At 42.0% G+C, this 16,684-nt stretch overlaps 1 protein-coding gene across 1 annotated transcript in view; it reads left to right on the forward strand.

Annotated features, from left to right (window-relative positions):
* TANC1 (tetratricopeptide repeat, ankyrin repeat and coiled-coil containing 1) overlaps positions 1 to 16,684 on the forward strand; it is a 153,271-nt gene that overhangs the window by 22,555 nt on the left and 114,032 nt on the right. Inside the window, exon 2 of the mRNA XM_021703271.2 lies at positions 4,164 to 4,364. Within this exon, the coding sequence (XP_021558946.2) occupies positions 4,289 to 4,364 (76 nt within the window). The 5' untranslated portion in view covers positions 4,164 to 4,288. The remainder of the gene's footprint in view (positions 1 to 4,163; positions 4,365 to 16,684) is intronic.

Raw genomic sequence — 16,684 nt, forward strand, 5'->3', positions numbered from 1 at the left:
TGTTTAAGAAACATCAATGTGCTCCCAGGCAGGGACGGCACAAAAGATGCCCTAACACATTTAATGCCCCAGTTAAAATATATTGCACAAGTCCCATTTTCTGGAACTGGATAAACAGAACATCTTTCTATTCTGAGCTCCTGTCCCCCTCCCCTCTCCACCTAGTCACTTCAATGGCACAATAAATGGAAATCTTATTTCCTGTATCTGCAGACCTATTTACCTGAATGTCTAAGCTCTCCCTTGCCTTTCTCAGGTCTGTTCTTTCTGAAATGCGATTTTGCTTTCATCTCCCTGGCTTCTTTGCCCTCGTTTTTTTATTTCCCCCCCCCTAAGCCTTCTCTAATCCTGCACTCCATTTACTTTAATCTGTAATGTTGGACATTGCCATTCTGCATAGACACCTTTAAACATTCATCATCTCCCAGATTTGCATTTTCTTCCATTATGAACTTAAATCCCTTTTCACAGTCTGTAACAGTGAAAAAGTTTTAAAATAAAGAACTATTATCAAAAGCCATTTCTGCCAATTTAAAATGCCTTATTGGATGGCTTTAACCCTTTGATAATTCCATCATCTTTGTAAACTATGACTTGGATTTATAGTTCTTTTTTGTTGTATGTATGTGCATATGTATGTATTTAGTTATATTTATTACAGGTGGGAAGAACCTTATGCTCCCTATGCCCTTTACGGTCTTTTATTTTTGGAACTCAAAGAAGTGGTGATTTTAAAATTAGAAAAGTGTATGTGGGTGTGTATGATGGAGCCTGTATGTGACCTGCAAAGCCTAAACCTTAAAAGCAAAAACGTGCTGACCCTTTATAGATTTCTTAATTTAAAAACATGTCTGTTTGGGGGGACCTCCATTTTTTTTCCCCCCCAAATAAAGTCCTTAGATGTGTGGAGCAGTGAGCTGGCCAGTTGCAGGAATTGGGAGAGGAGAAGGTCCTGGGTGCATGGACCCTGCTCCCCATAGTTCACCTCCACGTCCCAGCTTCCCGTCTGTGAAGCAGTCCGATTGGACTAGACGTTCTCTGAGATTAAAAACATGTTGCGGGAGATGTGTCTGTGGTACATCAGTGTTCCATGTGAAACACCTGCCAGTCGAACGGGAGGCGGCTTAGCATATCACGGGGTGGTTGATAAATGGTTTTCCCACTCTGGAGAGGATGCCTTGTCCTACCTGGGCTGGCATTTCTGCTGCGGCAACAGGAAGGGTGATCCAAGTGCGTCTCCTCCTTTCGTGGAGGTGGGAATAAAATAGGTCACAGTTCAAAGAACACCAGAGCTGGAGGAAATGTGCCCACAGTGCCGGTTATTTCAGTGAAATGGTTTTACCCTTCACTCCCCAGTTTTTTTGCTTGTATCACATTGGAGAATACTAAGTATTTAAGAAAACAAACCCTTTTCCGGTAATGAGCTTTACTGTTTATTTCTGGCATTGTCATAATAGGTACATTTCTCCCTAAATTTGTGTGTCCCCATCCAAATTAAGGGGCTTGAAGTCTGGTTTGGGGTTTGCTTTTTAATTTTTATTTTTTTAAGATTTATTAGAGAGCACGAGCAGGGCGGAGCAGCAGAGGGAGAGGGAGAAGCAGGCTCCCCGTCGAGCAGGGAGCCCAATTCAGAACTCGATCCCAGGACCCCGGGATCATGACCGGATCTGAAGGCAGACGCTTAACTGACTGAGCCACCCAGGTGTCCCCGGCTTTTTGTTTTTTTTGTACAGGTTAGGAATACTTGTGTGTGAGTAGGGAAGACCGTACCTTGTCACAGCACCTGCTCCTATCAGGCCAATCTAGCCGTTGAACTAGCAGGTCTGTGATTTAGATGGTATGAGGGCAGCCACAGGGCAAACCACATGGACAACCCATTCAAGGTCTCCCACACATCCTATCTGTGTACCTCTTGGGGCTGTGGCCTCCATGCTTTCCAAGTTCTCCATCTCCTAGTGTTCCTTGCCAAATATCCAGGAAATCAGGTGACCAGGCACCATGCTTGTAGGCATAGCACCTGCTTGTATTCCCCCTGATGAGACAGTGTGCTGGTGGGGACTGGTCATGTGCGCCAGAGACTGGACCAGAGAAAACCGCTCTCCTTCCCTCTACTTTCTCAAATCTCCTCAGTGTGGGGGTTACTCAGCCCCAGTGGGCGTTGGCATTACGGTATATACCCCCAGCTCTGCCTTAAGGTCCCTTCCATGGACAGAGAGCTGGGAAACCTCATGTCCTGGCTCAAGACCTCAAGGAGGTGGTTTCAGAAAGATTTCTGGCTTATCTCCAGTGGTGTAAGAGTAGCTCCCAGGTCCTGGGAATTGGTGGTGGTTTCTTACAGTGCAGATCAGGAAGCAGGGCGAGCAAGGGTTATAGGAGGACCAGAGTGGGTGACTGTTGCTGTTCATGTAGATTTAGGATGTAAGAATTTACACTAATTCCGGCTTCCTTCCCCCATGGACAGAACGTTTGTGTGAATCTTCTTGTTTTTGAAAATTCTAGTGAGGGTTTCCTGGTAATTCTGTTTTTTTTTCTTCACATACCAGTCACTTGGATGCTTTAGTGATAAATCTTTAATTTCCCAAGTCTGTTAAAACCCCTTCAAGCACAGCTGGCCCAGGGGAGACTCAAATGACCTTTCTGATGTTGCCAACTCATCCACTGTGGGACCATGGCTTTTCCATTAACAGCTCTTCTGGTTTTGAGTTGGCTTTTGAAAGTCAGGCACGAGCCTATATGCCTGTTTTAACCCCCCACCTTCACCCCGGTCTGTGCAGGGGGTGACTACCTATTTCACCATGCCTCCTAACATGAAGAATAAGCACAGCTTTGCAATTTGAACTTGATAGTTTGGGTAATGTCTCTTTTGAGTCTTGCACACAAAGATCGACAAAAATTGAGCTTCTGATTCAAATCCAGGCCTTGATTTTTCAGAGTCAAGAAGGCCTGGTAAGGACCAGTTGGGTAGTATTTATCAGAGAGACTAGTTTGCTTATAGAAAACTTTCTATATCTTTTCCAGTTCTGCTGTATATAAAGTTAGAGCTTGTAGATGTTTTAATCATCAGGGTAATTTACCTTCCCTCCTCACCCATCCTTAGTTGCTTCTTAGTACACCCGGGAGGGGAGGAAGTGATGGGTGGGGGAGGAGCAACAGAGGAGAGCTTATATGAATGCTTGAGGACCAGCTGTGTCTTTTCCAGAGAGGCTGACCCTAGCCAACGTACTCTCTTCCTTTTGTCCTCTCTATACTGTAATTGTGTCCTCTGTATTTTGTCATTGGATCTGCTTACCCTAGAATATCTAATTTTCTAATAGTAAGCTTATTTGTCCTTAAGTTCATTTAGGGGCTGAAAACCAGGGAGAACCAGCTTCATCAGTGAGTCCTGTTTCCAGTCCCACGACTAAGGGTTGGGCTGGTTGAGTTGTAGGAGGGTGGTCCCTGTGCTGTGGGGAGTGTGGCATGGATCTGACGAGAGAAGAGATACATGGTGCTGGGGAGGAATGTTGAAGTCGGGAGACCCTCCCTTGGGTTCTCTTATTGGAGAGAAGTGGTAGGAAGGCAGGGAGTTATGGAAAGCATCTGGGTGTTTGAATCTATTCTGTAATACCTATGTAAGACCCCCTCCGTTACTTGAGCTGAAATCATGGCTTCTTGTGGATCATTCATACTTGGTCTTAATCTAATCTCAGGGGGTGCCCGAGTGGCGCTCGGTCAGTTAAGTGTCTAACTCTTGATTTCAGCTCAGGTCATAATCTCAGGGTCCTGGGATCGAGCCCCGCTTTGGGCTCCTTGCTCAGCGGGGAATCTGCTTCTCCTTCTCCCTGCTCTTGCTCTCTCTCACTTTCTCTCAAATAAATCTTAAAAAAAAAAAAAAATCTCAGATTGGTGGCTTCTTGGACCCATTGTTAGGAGTGAAACTGGACCAGTTGATAGGGTACAGAAAAGGGTATGAGGTGTGGAGTTCATTGATACTTGAGTGCTGAAACTTGAATTTTCTCTCACATGGTAAAAAGTCCTAGAAGTGGTAGAAGAAAAAAGAAAAAACTATTAAAAAACAACATACACATGAGATATATGGGAATTATAGTCTAAGGATGTAGTTCTTAAGAATTAATCTACCTATAATGGATGGTCTAAGTTAAGGTTTTCTCTCTTCACTCCAGGAGGTGACTTTGGTCCAGAGACTTCCCCCCAAGTCCTGCCGCCCGGCCATGGGGGCGACTTTTCTGTGAGCAGCCTTCCTATAACAGAGGACACCTACAGGGTGAGCTTGGCCAAAGGTGTCTCCATGTCTCTGCCTTCATCACCTCTGCTGCCTCGACAGTCTCACTCGGTGCAATCAAGATCAAATAAAAAATCCCCAGGTAACTGAACAGCAAAACAGCACCCAAACTAGCTTGGTTATATATGTAATGCATATTGAAATGAAGCAAAACTGGTGCTTATAAGGAATTTTCTGGGAGGATTTCTTTGTTATAGTAATTTCTGGAAGAAGAAAATCTTTAAAAAAGAGAGTTATGATTTGAATAGACTCATTTCTTTAGTTCAACCTGTATACAAACTATTTTGATTGCTCAGGCTAGACTTTTACAAAAATTCAAGATCTTTTTATCAATATTAATGTTAATCATTAGTCTTGTGTTCTTGATCATGAATTAGGGAGTGTTATAATCTAAACTCATTGTGGTGCATTTAAAAGTTCTGGATTTTGGCTAGGGTAATCTGACAACAGTCCATTTATTACTGCCAAGTGTTATGTACTGATATACTTCTTTGATTACATCACCCACCATTTGAACAACTATAAATTTTTGAAAATTCAGACTTTTAAAGGGGTGGGAAGCAAGGGTCTTATGGATTACTTGTTTCAAGTATCTTTGCTTCCCTCATTACCAAGTTTTTGCACTTAACATTACCAATGAAAACACAAACGTTACTTAACTTTGAGAGGTTATGAATCAGATGTGAGGAAAGCCTTTCCAGAATTCTTACACCTGCAATCATGAGAGTTCTTTGATCTTTTAGCTTTGCTGAGCATTTGTTTACTGAAGGCAGGATAGTTTGGGGCCCTCATTGATCATATGCCAATGTAAGGATTCTTCTCATTTACACAGAAACGAGTTTGGAATTGGTCTAAGATGTGTCCTGGAGCTATAAAATTGGTATCTGTTTTTCTGGTTTCCTAAATATTTGTATTACTTGAGATGTGATAGGCATTATTTCTGAATCATTTAGTGGATATTTGCAGTTTGTGTGGTGACAAAATTAAGAAGGCAAACCTTGAGGCTTTGAATGTTAGAAATGGTGCTATGAATTGGTGAGTGTCCAAAACCCTTAATTGTTCTAGAGCTTTCTTATTTTGGACAGCATTGTTTATAATCCAGTCATTAGCTGGAACTTGGAAACCTTTTTGGTATGAAGCAATTTCCTGTGCCAAGGAATTTGACCTGTTTATCAGTATTTGGGGAAATTCCTGGAATGTCCTTCCTTCTCTTTGCCTTTCCCTACCACTATATCTTTGTCAGATTTCTTCCCTTCTTTCAAATTGTGGTTCCCACACTGCCTTTCTTGATGGTTACCCCATTGGAATTACTCTTCTTCCTACAAATTGTGCACAGCATTTTACTTTTTCCTTTATCAGCCCTGTCATTTGTCCTTTTTCCCTTGAATCAGTGTGTTTATGTGCAGCCTGTGTCTGATGGGCATGGATAGGCATGATGGCTTCTTTGAGTATACATCATCTATATAAAACCAATATTAGAATTCTGAACTTATCTGGATTTTATTTATTTATTAGCGAGAGAGAGAGAGCACGAGCAGGAGGGAGGGGGAGAAGCAGGCTCGATCCCAGGACCCTGAGATCATGATCTGAGCTGAAGGCAGACTCTTAACCCCTGGGATCATGACCTGAGCCAAAGGCAGACTCTTAACTAACTGAGCCACCTAGGCGCCCCCTCTCTGGATTCTTAAGGGACCTCGGTTGAGGGTAATGTGAGTGCTAAGTGCAGAAATACAACCTTTGGTAGAATTTGTCCTGCTATAGTCTATGCTGCTGCAAATGAGTTGATGCTGCTTGGGCCTTAGGCCTGGTGAGAATACCTAAGAGACTAGGGAATACGTATTTCAGAGGGAATTTTATTATTAACAGAAGTTTGCTTTAGTGGGACTTGAATCTTTGTAATTTTTTTAATTTGATTTTTCCAGCTCTATTGAGATACACTTGACTATACCATGTAAGTTTAAGGTGTACAACATAGTGATTTTATCTATACAGGTATATATTGCAAAATAATTACAGTAAGGTTAACACGTCCATCACTTCATAGCTACAATGTGTTTATTTTGTGGGGTGTTAGTGGGATGCTAGATACTAGCAATGAATGGCATGACAAACATGGGAAGTATGGCTCTCCAGAAGGGTCTCAGAGGCCACAGGCTCTTATGGGCCAGAAATCCCTGATGAGGCCTGGTCTCCTGTGTCCTGACCAAATTGGATATTTTTAGTTTTGAGAAACTATCATATAGTTTGTTTTTCTCCATAGGAATAAAATTTATTAAATGCTTTGCAAGGCCTTATGAACAGAAGGGAATGGTGTGACATTCAGCCTTTTAATGGATTGAAGAGAATATTCTCCATATTAGATGCTTTGGGTCCAAATTAAATACACTAAGCAGATTCTTCTCTAATGGAGCCATGCTTGTGCATTGCCCAAATTTGTGCAGCAAATTAGTGTCTCACAGTGGTAATTTGGCTTCATTATCTTGGCAATTTTAATTCAAAAGGGAAGCTAAGGGCAAAGATGCTTGCTTAAAAATGGCAGTGACTCAGAGTACATCAGACAATAAACAATGTTTTTCCATAGTGTTTAACACTCACAGGTTTCTGTTCAAGCAGTATTGTTAGAAAAGTATCCAGAGACTTAGTGTTCTACCTGCCTGTAAAATTAGTTGGCATATGGTCGTGAACATGCATTGGATTTAAAAATAGCCGTCTATTTAAAAAGCTCACACTGTTGTTGCTAATGATACGGTAAATACGGTGTGCATGCTGCGCCCATAGGTAACTGAGCCCTTCCCCTGCGCTCCCCTCACACCAGCCAGGCTGGGCTTCAGATCTTGTCATCATTCAGAACCAGCTCTGAATTACCCTGTTGACTTCTGTTCTCATTTGTATGATAAGACTCTTTTCTCTCTCTCTTGTTTAAGAAGGTTCATTTAAAAAAAAAAATCTAAACCTGTTTTACTCGTTTGGATAGAAACTCTTCACTAATTGATGCTAATCAAGAAACTGTCAGGGATTGAAACCGTTCTAGCAAAGGTCAAATACTATAAACCCCTGTAATAGGCACTCCACATAGCTTGTTTTAATGAAAGTTTGTATTTTAATACAATAGGTGATTAGCTGGTGGGTCATGGGAACTCTGGGCCAGAGACAGTTTCATTAACCTTGCAATAATGTGACCTGCATTTTTCATGGTTGGGTTTCTTACATTCCACTCATATTGCTTAGTTAATATTATTTATTCTCCTACTACCTTGTTCCACATAGTTATATTTTTTTCACTTGTTAGTCTGAAGATGCAGTTTTTGAGTATTGTTTCTTTTTTGAATGGAAACTATATTTGCTGGTAAAGAAAACAAGGGCCAGTATCCATTATAGTCCTGTGGTGGTTGCAAGCTTTTTTGGATTAAGAATTCATTAATATTTGTAATGTATCCTTTTGTCTTCCAGAGAAGAGCAAAGCCCATTTCCTATGGTTTATTTATTAGTAATATCATTAGTTACTTTATACTTGGATTATATTTCCCAGATCACTTTGGGCCCATTATGAAACACTCCAAAGGTAGAGCATGAATGGGAAGCACACTTTTAAAATACTGTGGTGGGGTACAGCGGTAGAGGTTGGAAAGTGGGGGATACTGCTTTTTTCATCCTCGCTTGTGTGGAGAGAATGGATGGTGCCAGCTAGGTGCACGTCTGCTGCTCGTTCCAGTTCCAGTTCCAGTTCCTGCTGTAGCCCTTTTGGAAACCCCTCTGGCTGGCTGTTTCTTCAAGGCAGAAACCTCCAAGTTGACAGGCTGTGTAGTGAAGTCATTCTGCCCTTTGATTCTTGGACCATAAGTTAATTGTCCAGGTCCTCCCTCTCTCACCCTGCAAGAGTGTTTCCTGTAGAAAATTAGCATTTTTATTTACTTATTTTTATTTATTTTTTTAAAAAGATTTTTTTGATCTACTCCATCGAGACCTGAGACCACACATGCACTGCCTTTTTTCACTTAATATTATATCATGAACAATTTCCAGATTGCTTGAAGGACTTGAGATTTAATGTCTTTTGTTTCAATATTCCATGATTGATTTTTAACTAGTTTCCAGTTGTTGGGTATTTTTTATTTTTCAGGTTTTTAAAAATTGTAGCATGAGCTAGGATATTTTGCTTTGTTTTTGCTGTTCAGTGCCTATGAATTCAAAATTTTTAATTGTGGTAAAATACAAGTAACAGAATTTGCCATTTTAACTATTTTTAAATGTACAGTCCAGTCATGTAAAGTACATCCACATTATTGTGGAAGCAGTCTCCAGAGCTCCTGATGTGAATGCTTTTGTCCAGTAATTTTTGCGCACATCTGATATTGTAAGAGTGGCAAGTTCCCAGAAACGGAATTATTGAACTAAATGGACTGCATTTTTAAAGATCTTGATGCATACTGCCCAGTCACTTTCCAGAAAAGCTGTATTGATTTCACATTCCCTCCCGAGTTCTTTGAGAGGCTTCTTTTTGAAGTTAACCATCTTCTGGGAACGGTCTCAGATGGATAGTGCTGGTGCGGTGCTTTGTCCGAATTAGTAAGAAGGGGCTGAGAGAAGTCCTCCTGTCACCTTCCTCTTTTTGAACTTCCCTTCTGTCTGCACTTCTCAGACAATTCCCATTTTCTTTCCTTCCATGGTACTGTGTCAGGGGAATGATCACAGCTGAGTCAGATCAAGTTCACGGTCAGAAAAACACTCAGCTGGCTTCCAGTTTTAGCTACAACCACACTCTGTTATGTGGGGAAGATCATAGACATTTTCTATTTTTTTTTTAAAGATTTATTTTTAAGTAATCTCTACACCCACCGTGGGGCTCGAACTCACAACCCCGAGATCACACTCCACCAGCTGAGCCAGCCAGGCGCCCCAGGATCATAGACATTTTTGAGTTGGCGAGGCCTCCAGACCAGGTCAGGCCATCTGTGCCAGGCCTCTTTGCAGATAGGGAAGGGGATGGAACTTGCCCCAGTGTGGAAGTTACTGGTAGAGCTTTGGCCTAAGCCCAGGTCCCCTGCTCTGTCCCCAGCATGTTCTCCGATGCCAGTCTGCATTGTTCTGTCTGTACGTTGTTGACACATGAGCTGTAAATGACGGCGCTTTGTGTCCTGGTTGCGTGCACACAGGGAGGCCATGGGCTTCAAGTGCCCACATGCATCTGTGAGGCTTTTTTGGGGGGGGGGGGTAGGAGAGGGGAGAACAACCCAGGAAATGCACAGTCCCAGCCCAAGCCTGCCTGTAGCGCTGGCTAGTTTTAGGCCCTGCTTTCACCCAAGTGGTCAGGGCCACAATTAGGGCTCTGACTTTCAGCAAGGACAGTTCCTCCTGCTGCGGTGAATAGGAAAACATTCTTTGTTTTCTCCTGGAGACATGGTGCAGGATAGCCTCCTCCTCGGAGTAGGCGGCTGCCTGTGCCTTTTACTGCCACGCCCAGCCGTGACCCGGACACACACTCTCTGTTGCCCTGTGTTGACGCATCGAGCCCATGTGAATGCCTTTGCTCTACTGTGAACCTGAGGACCTTTCTGAGTGCCCTTTATTTCCGCACCTGCGATCCTGGTTCACCCATATACACTTTGTCCGTGCCTCTGACTCACCCCAGAGTTTCTATTTTTTTGTTTTTAAAGATTTTATTTATTTATTTGACAGAGGGAGACAGAGAGAGGGAACACAAGCAGGGGGAGTGGGAGAGGGAGAAGCAGGCTTCCCGCCGAGCAGGGAGCCCGATGCGGGGCTCGATCCCAGGACCCTGGGATCGTGACCTGAGCCGAAGGCAGACGCCTAACGACTGAGCCACCCAGGCGCCCCTCTCCCCAGAGTTTTAAAGAAGACTGATGCCTGAGTTCTACCTTTAGAGATTGATTTAATGCATATGAGGTATGGCCTGGGCATTGGGATTAAAAAAAAAAAAAAAAGCTTCCCAGGTGATTCTAATATGTAGCAAAGTTTGAGAACCACTGGTAAGGAATTATAGGAGACAATCACATATTCTTTTTTAATGAGGGTAAATAGACTGATATTATCTTTAGTTTTTAAATTTTAGAAATAATATTTGAGGAGGAGAAGACATTACAAAAATGAACTAAAGGTACAATAAATCTTGGTTTACTCGTACCCCCAGAAAGACCAACTCTTTTGACACTCGATTGAATGTCTTTCCTGTACTTTTGTAGTACACAAGTGATGCATTCGCCTATTTGCCTGAGCACTGGACATGTAAGAGGTTCCCAGTTTTCTACCAAATAAAGAACAGTGGAGGGCGCCTGGGTGGCTCAGTCGTTAAGCGTCTGCCTTCGGCTCAGGTCATGATCCCAGGGTCCCGGGATCGAGTCCCACATCGGGCTCCCTGCTCGGCAGGAAGCCTGCTTCTCCCTCTCCCACTCCCCCTGCTTGTGTTCCTGCTCTCGCTATCTCTCTCTCTGTCAAATAAATAAATAAAATCTTAAAAAAAAAAAAAAAAAACAGTGGAAGAACACTTTTTTTTTTTTTTGAAGATTTTATTTATTTATTTGAGACAGAGAGAATGAGAGACAGAGAGCATGAGAGGGAGGAGGGTCAGAGGGAGAAGCAGACTCCCTGCCGAGCAGGGAGCCCGATGCGGGACTCGATCCCGGGACTCCAGGATCATGACCTGAGCCGAAGGCAGTCGCTTAACCAACTGAGCCACCCAGGCGCCCGAAGAACATTCTTATATATTAATATTTAAAGTCATCTCTAATATTTTCGTTGGATAGACTATGCAAGTGGGATTACTGGGTGGAAACTAATGTTGAGAGTGGATTGTGATATACTTACTGGTCATTTGTACTTTTTTCTTTGGGGAATTTTTTGTGGTATTTAATCTGCTTGGGCAATACGTATTTCTTAGCAAATCATCACAGCTTTCCTGTTTGTTTTAAGACATACATAAGTCATGTATGTCACTAAAACATTTTCCTAGATCATCATTTTCCATTTAATTAGGTTTATAATAGTGTTTTATGACCCACAAAAGTTTTTTGTTCTCTCAGTTCAAATTTACATACTTTTCCATTGTGATTTATCTCATTGCATTTTTTAAAAACAGCTTTATTGTGATGTATCACATACCATATAATTCACCCATTTAAAGTTTACAGTTCAGCGTTTTTAGTATTTTCACAGGGTTGTGCAACCATTGCCACAATCTAATTTTAGAACCTTTTTATCTCCCTTAAAAAAAAAACAAAAACCCATTCACATTAGCAATTCCTCCACATTCCTCCCTACTTCCCTCCCCCTCTCCCTAATCCACCATCCCGCAGCCCTAAGCAAATAGTAATCTATTTTCTATCTCTGAATCGCCTATTCCAGGCTTTTCACATAAATGGAATCCTGTAACATGTGGGCTCTTGTGACTGACTTCTTTCGTATAACAATGTTTTCTAGGTTCGTCCACATTGTATGTATCAGAACTTCATTCCATTTCATTACCTAATATTTTATTGTATGTATATACCACATTTAAAAATCCATTCTTCAGTATATGGACATTTGGATTTCTAGTTTTTGGTTATGAATAATACTGTTGTGAACATTTGTGTGTGCATTTTTGGGTGTATGTATCTTCATTTCTTGAGTGTATACCTAGGAATAAAATTGCTGGATCGTACAATAATTGTATGTTTAACATTTTGAAGCACTGCCAAAGTATTTTCCAAAGTGACTGCAACATTTTGGATTCCCACCAGCAGAGTGCGAGATTTCTAGCTTCTCCACATTCTTGTCAACGCTTGTTGTTGTCAGTCTTTTTTTTTTTTTTTTTTTGTTACAGTCGTCCTACTGCATGTGAACTGGCATCTCCTTGTAGTTTTATTATTAAGTTGTAAGAATTCTTTTTATATTCTAATTACAAGTTATGCAGTATAAAAATTTACTTCCATTCTGTGGGTTGGTCTTTTTCACTTTCTTGATACTGTTGTTTCAAGCACAAGTTTTTAACATTGATGTAGTCCATTTTATTTTATCACTGTTCTTTTGATGCTCTAAGAAACTATTGTCTACTCCAAAGTCACAAAGACTTAGACCTATGTTAATTTTTTCATACATGCTGTGAGGTAGGGGCCAACTTCATTCTTGTACGTGTGGCTCTCCGTTTGTCCTGGTGCCATTTACTGAAAAGACAGTTTTCCCCCCATTGAATGGCCTTTGACCAAGTCACTGCTATGCTCTAAACCAGCCCTATGTTTCACTTCTCCCTTTGCCTTATTCTCTTCCTGGTGCCTAAGGTCAGAACTTCCTCTGTCAAACTTGACCTCATGGGTGGCTTACATCTTTTGCTTCAGCCAGCCTTCCTTTGTGTCTCTCCTTTTCCCTGTGGGAGAAATAAATTCTTGCTCCAAACACCTGGAGCACTGTGCTTCCTCCTTTCTTCCTCCCTCTGCACAGATACTCATTGCATGTCTCTGCCGTGACCTTCCCTGAGCTCCTTGTCTTTGGTTCTTGTCTTTGTTTCCACCTGGAAGCCTTGGAGATAGGATCTAATCACTTCTTTCAGTTACCCTGGTACATACCTATGCCCCTGTTAAAATGGATAGTTCAGTAATTGCCAGTCATCAGCCCCATGTGACTGGTTGAAAATACTAATGGACACGTAAGCAATTTCAGTGTAATGGTACCTTACATTTATAAAGCTAGAAACGTAGCTTCCCCCCTATTTAGAGAGAACTGATTCTTTAATTAAGGTCTTACCTCTTTGTCAGGGCTTTGCTGTCATTAGGCAGTGAGCAAAGGGGAGTATATTTTAAGCTGGGTTTGTCAGGGGTCTTCTCAACCCTTCTTTTTTTTTTTTTTTAAGATTTTATTAGAGAACGAGCAAGAGAGAGCACAAGCGGGGAAGGGGGCAGAGGGAGAGAGAGAAGGAGACCCCACCCCCGCTGAGCAGGGAGCCCGACATGGGCTCAATTCCAGGACCCCAAGATCATGACGCTTAACCGACTGAGTTGAAGGTGCCCCTCAACCCTACTTTTCTATGCTTCTGTCACTCTCCTGTTTTCTCAGGCTCTTGGCATTTTTGCTGCATGTTTCGCACCGCCTGTGGTTAATGATGACTGGAGGCTTTATCCAGTCACACTTTACAGCAGCGTCAGCTGCACCCCGTTGTGGTGTCAGATGGCGGCGAGAACAGACTCAGTGCCATGCTCAGAAATGAGTCTTTTTACCTCAAGAAAACAGATGGGGGCAGGGAGAGCAGTGGTTGGAATCTCTTTTTTGATCATTTCCAATTCTCAGAAGTCACAGAAGCCCATGGAAGCTATTGTACCTGTAGCTGACATTGATGAAAGTTACTGTAAAGTAGAAATAGACAAAAAGGAAAGATTGATGCTCCAGCTTGAATCCTCAAGCTTGTGGTGAAACAGGTCTGTGTGTGTGTGTGTGTGTGTCAGCAGGAATGGCTGGCTGTGTTCCAGGTGGAGGGGCAAGGGTGTGCAGAGCCTGGCGTTGGGAAGCTGACGCGAACACAGAATGGTGATCTCTAGTGGAGAGCTCAGTAAGAACCGGAGTGCCTTGCAAAGGGAAAACTGGGACCACTCCATTGTCTGGGCCTGGAGTGTTAAACCAGTAGGCTTTGCCCCTGGTGGCTTACGGAGAGTAGCTAGTGAACAGTTAACGCATGGAACCCTTTGTTTGCATGAGCATTCTGAGAAATAAGATTTAGGAAACTCTTCCAAGGAGGTGTGACTTGGTGTGACTTTCTTGTCCCTTCCATCACCAACCAAGTCCTCCTTTATTGGTCAAAGGTCCTATGTGGCAGTTAATGAGCTCACTTAACTATTTTTTTAATAGAATTTTTTAAAGAGCAGCTCACAGCAACATTAAGTGAAGTGTCTGGAGATGTTTCATACACCCCTACCCCTACACATGCACAACCTCCCCATTATTGACATCCCCCATCACAGTGAGACATTTGTCACAATCAGTGAACCTACATTGGCATGCCATCATCACCGAAAGTCCAAAGTTTACATCCTTGGTGTTAGATTTTCTGAATTTGGACAAACATATAATGATAGGTATCCATCATTATGGTATTCTACAGAGTATTTTCACTGCCCTAAAAATCCTCTGTGCTCCATTCCATCTGTGCTACACATCCCACCTTGAACCCCTGGCACTACTCACCTTTGTAATTATAATCTCCATAGTTTTGCCTTTGCTGGAAGGTCATAGAGTTGGAATCCTATAGTATGTAGCCTTTTCATACTGGCTTTTTCACTTAATAATTATGCATTTAAGGTTCTTCCATATCTTTTTCATGACTTGATAGCTTATTTTTATTATTTATTTATTTATTTATTTATTTTTAAAGATTTTATTTATTTGACAGAGGGAGACACAGCAAGAGAGGGAACACAAGCAGGGGGAGTGGGAGAGGGAGAAGCAGGCTTCCCACCAAGCAGGGAGCCCGATGCGGGGCTCGATCCCAGGGCCCCAGGATCATGACCTGAGCCGAAGGCAGACGCTCAACGACTGAGCCACCCAGGTGCCCCTTATTTCTTTTTAGTGCTGAATACTATTCCATTGTCTGAATGCACCACAGTTTGGTTATCCCTTCACCTACTGAAGGACATCTTGGTTGTTTTTGGGTTTGGCAGTTATGAATAGACCTTCTGTAAACAGTTGTGTGCCAGTTTTTGTATGGACATAAGTTTTTTTTTTTGAAGATTTTATTTATTTGAGAGATAGAGAATGAGAGAGAGCAAGCACATGAGAGGGGGGAGGGTCAGAGGGAGAAGCAGACTCCCTGCCAAGTAGGGAGCCCGATGCAGGACTTGATCCTGGGACTCCAGGATCATGACCTGAGCCGAAGGCAGTCGCTTAACCAACTGAGCCACCCAGGCGTCCTGGACATAAGTTTTTAATACCTTTGGGTGAATACCAAGAAGCATGATTGCTGGCTAATATGGTACGAGTATGTTTAGTTTTATAAAAAATTGATAAACTTCCTTTCAAAGTGGCTGTACCATCTTTGCATTTCCACAAGCAATGAATAAGAATTCCTGTTGTGCTACATCCCCACTTGCATTTGGTGTTGTCAGTTTTTGGGATTTTGGCCATTTTGATAGATGTATGGTGGTCTCTTATTGTTTTAATTTGCAGTTCCCTGATGACATATGTTATAGAGTATCTTTTCATAGCTTATTTTCCACATGTACATCTTTTCTGGGTGAGCTATCTGTTAAGGTTTGGCAAATTTTATTTCATTTTTTATTTTTTTTAAAAGATTTTATTTATTTATTTGAGAGACAGAATGAGAGAGAGCACATGAGAAGGGGGAGGGTCAGAGGGAGAAGCAGACTCCCTGCCGAGCAGGGAGCCTGATGCGGGACTTGATCCAGGGACTCTGGGATCATGACCTGAGCTGAAGGCAGTCGCTTAACCAACTGAGCCACCCAGGCGCCCCAGGTTTGGCACATTTTAAAAGGTTGTTTTCTTGTTAGTTTTAAGAGTTCTTTGTATATTTTGGATTATAGTCCTTTATCAGATGTATCTTTTGCAAATATTTTTTCCCAGTTTGTGGCTTGTCTTCTCATTCTCTTGACATTGTCTTTCGCAGAAGAGTTGTTTTTAGTTTTAGTGAATTTCAGCTCATCAGTTATTTCTTTCATGAATTGGGGTTGTATCTAAACAGTCACTAACGTAGCCAGGGTCGTTAGGATTTTTTTATGTTATCTTCTAGGGGTTTTATAGTTTAGCCTTTTACATTTAGGTTTGCGATCCATTTTTGAATTTTTGTGAAGGGTGTAAAGTTGGTGTCTAGGTTTAATTTCTTGCATGTGAATGTCCATTCTTCTCCTTCAAAGTTGTATTGGCTATTTCGGGTCTTTTGCCTTTCCATATAAACTTTAGAATCAGTTGGCTAATACCTACAAAATAACTTGCTGGGATTTTGATTGAGATTACATTGAACCTATAGATTAAGTAGGAAAAATTGGCATCTTGAAAATGTAGAATCTTCCCTTCTATGAATATGGACTCTCTCTCCATTTGGTTAGTTCTTTGATCATCAGCATTTTTTTTTTTTTAAAGATTTTATTTATTTATTTGACAGAGAGAGACACAGCGAGAGAGGGAACACAAGCAGGGGGAGTGGGAGAGGGAGAAGCAGGCCTCCCGCTGAGCAGGGAGCCCGATGCGGGGCTCGATCCCAGGACTCTGGGATCGTGACCTGAGCCGAAGGCAGACGCTTAACGACTGAGCCACCCAGACGCCCCGATCATCAGCATTTTTTAGTTTTCTTCATGTGGAGCTTTTATACATTTTGTTTATACTGAAGGATTTCACTTTTTTTTTTTTTAAAGATTTTATGTATTTATTTGACAGAGAGAGACACAGCGAGAGAGGGAACACAAGCAG

Source organism: Neomonachus schauinslandi, chromosome 3 (assembly GCF_002201575.2).
Source record: "Neomonachus schauinslandi chromosome 3, ASM220157v2, whole genome shotgun sequence".
NCBI lineage: Eukaryota > Metazoa > Chordata > Mammalia > Carnivora > Phocidae > Neomonachus > Neomonachus schauinslandi.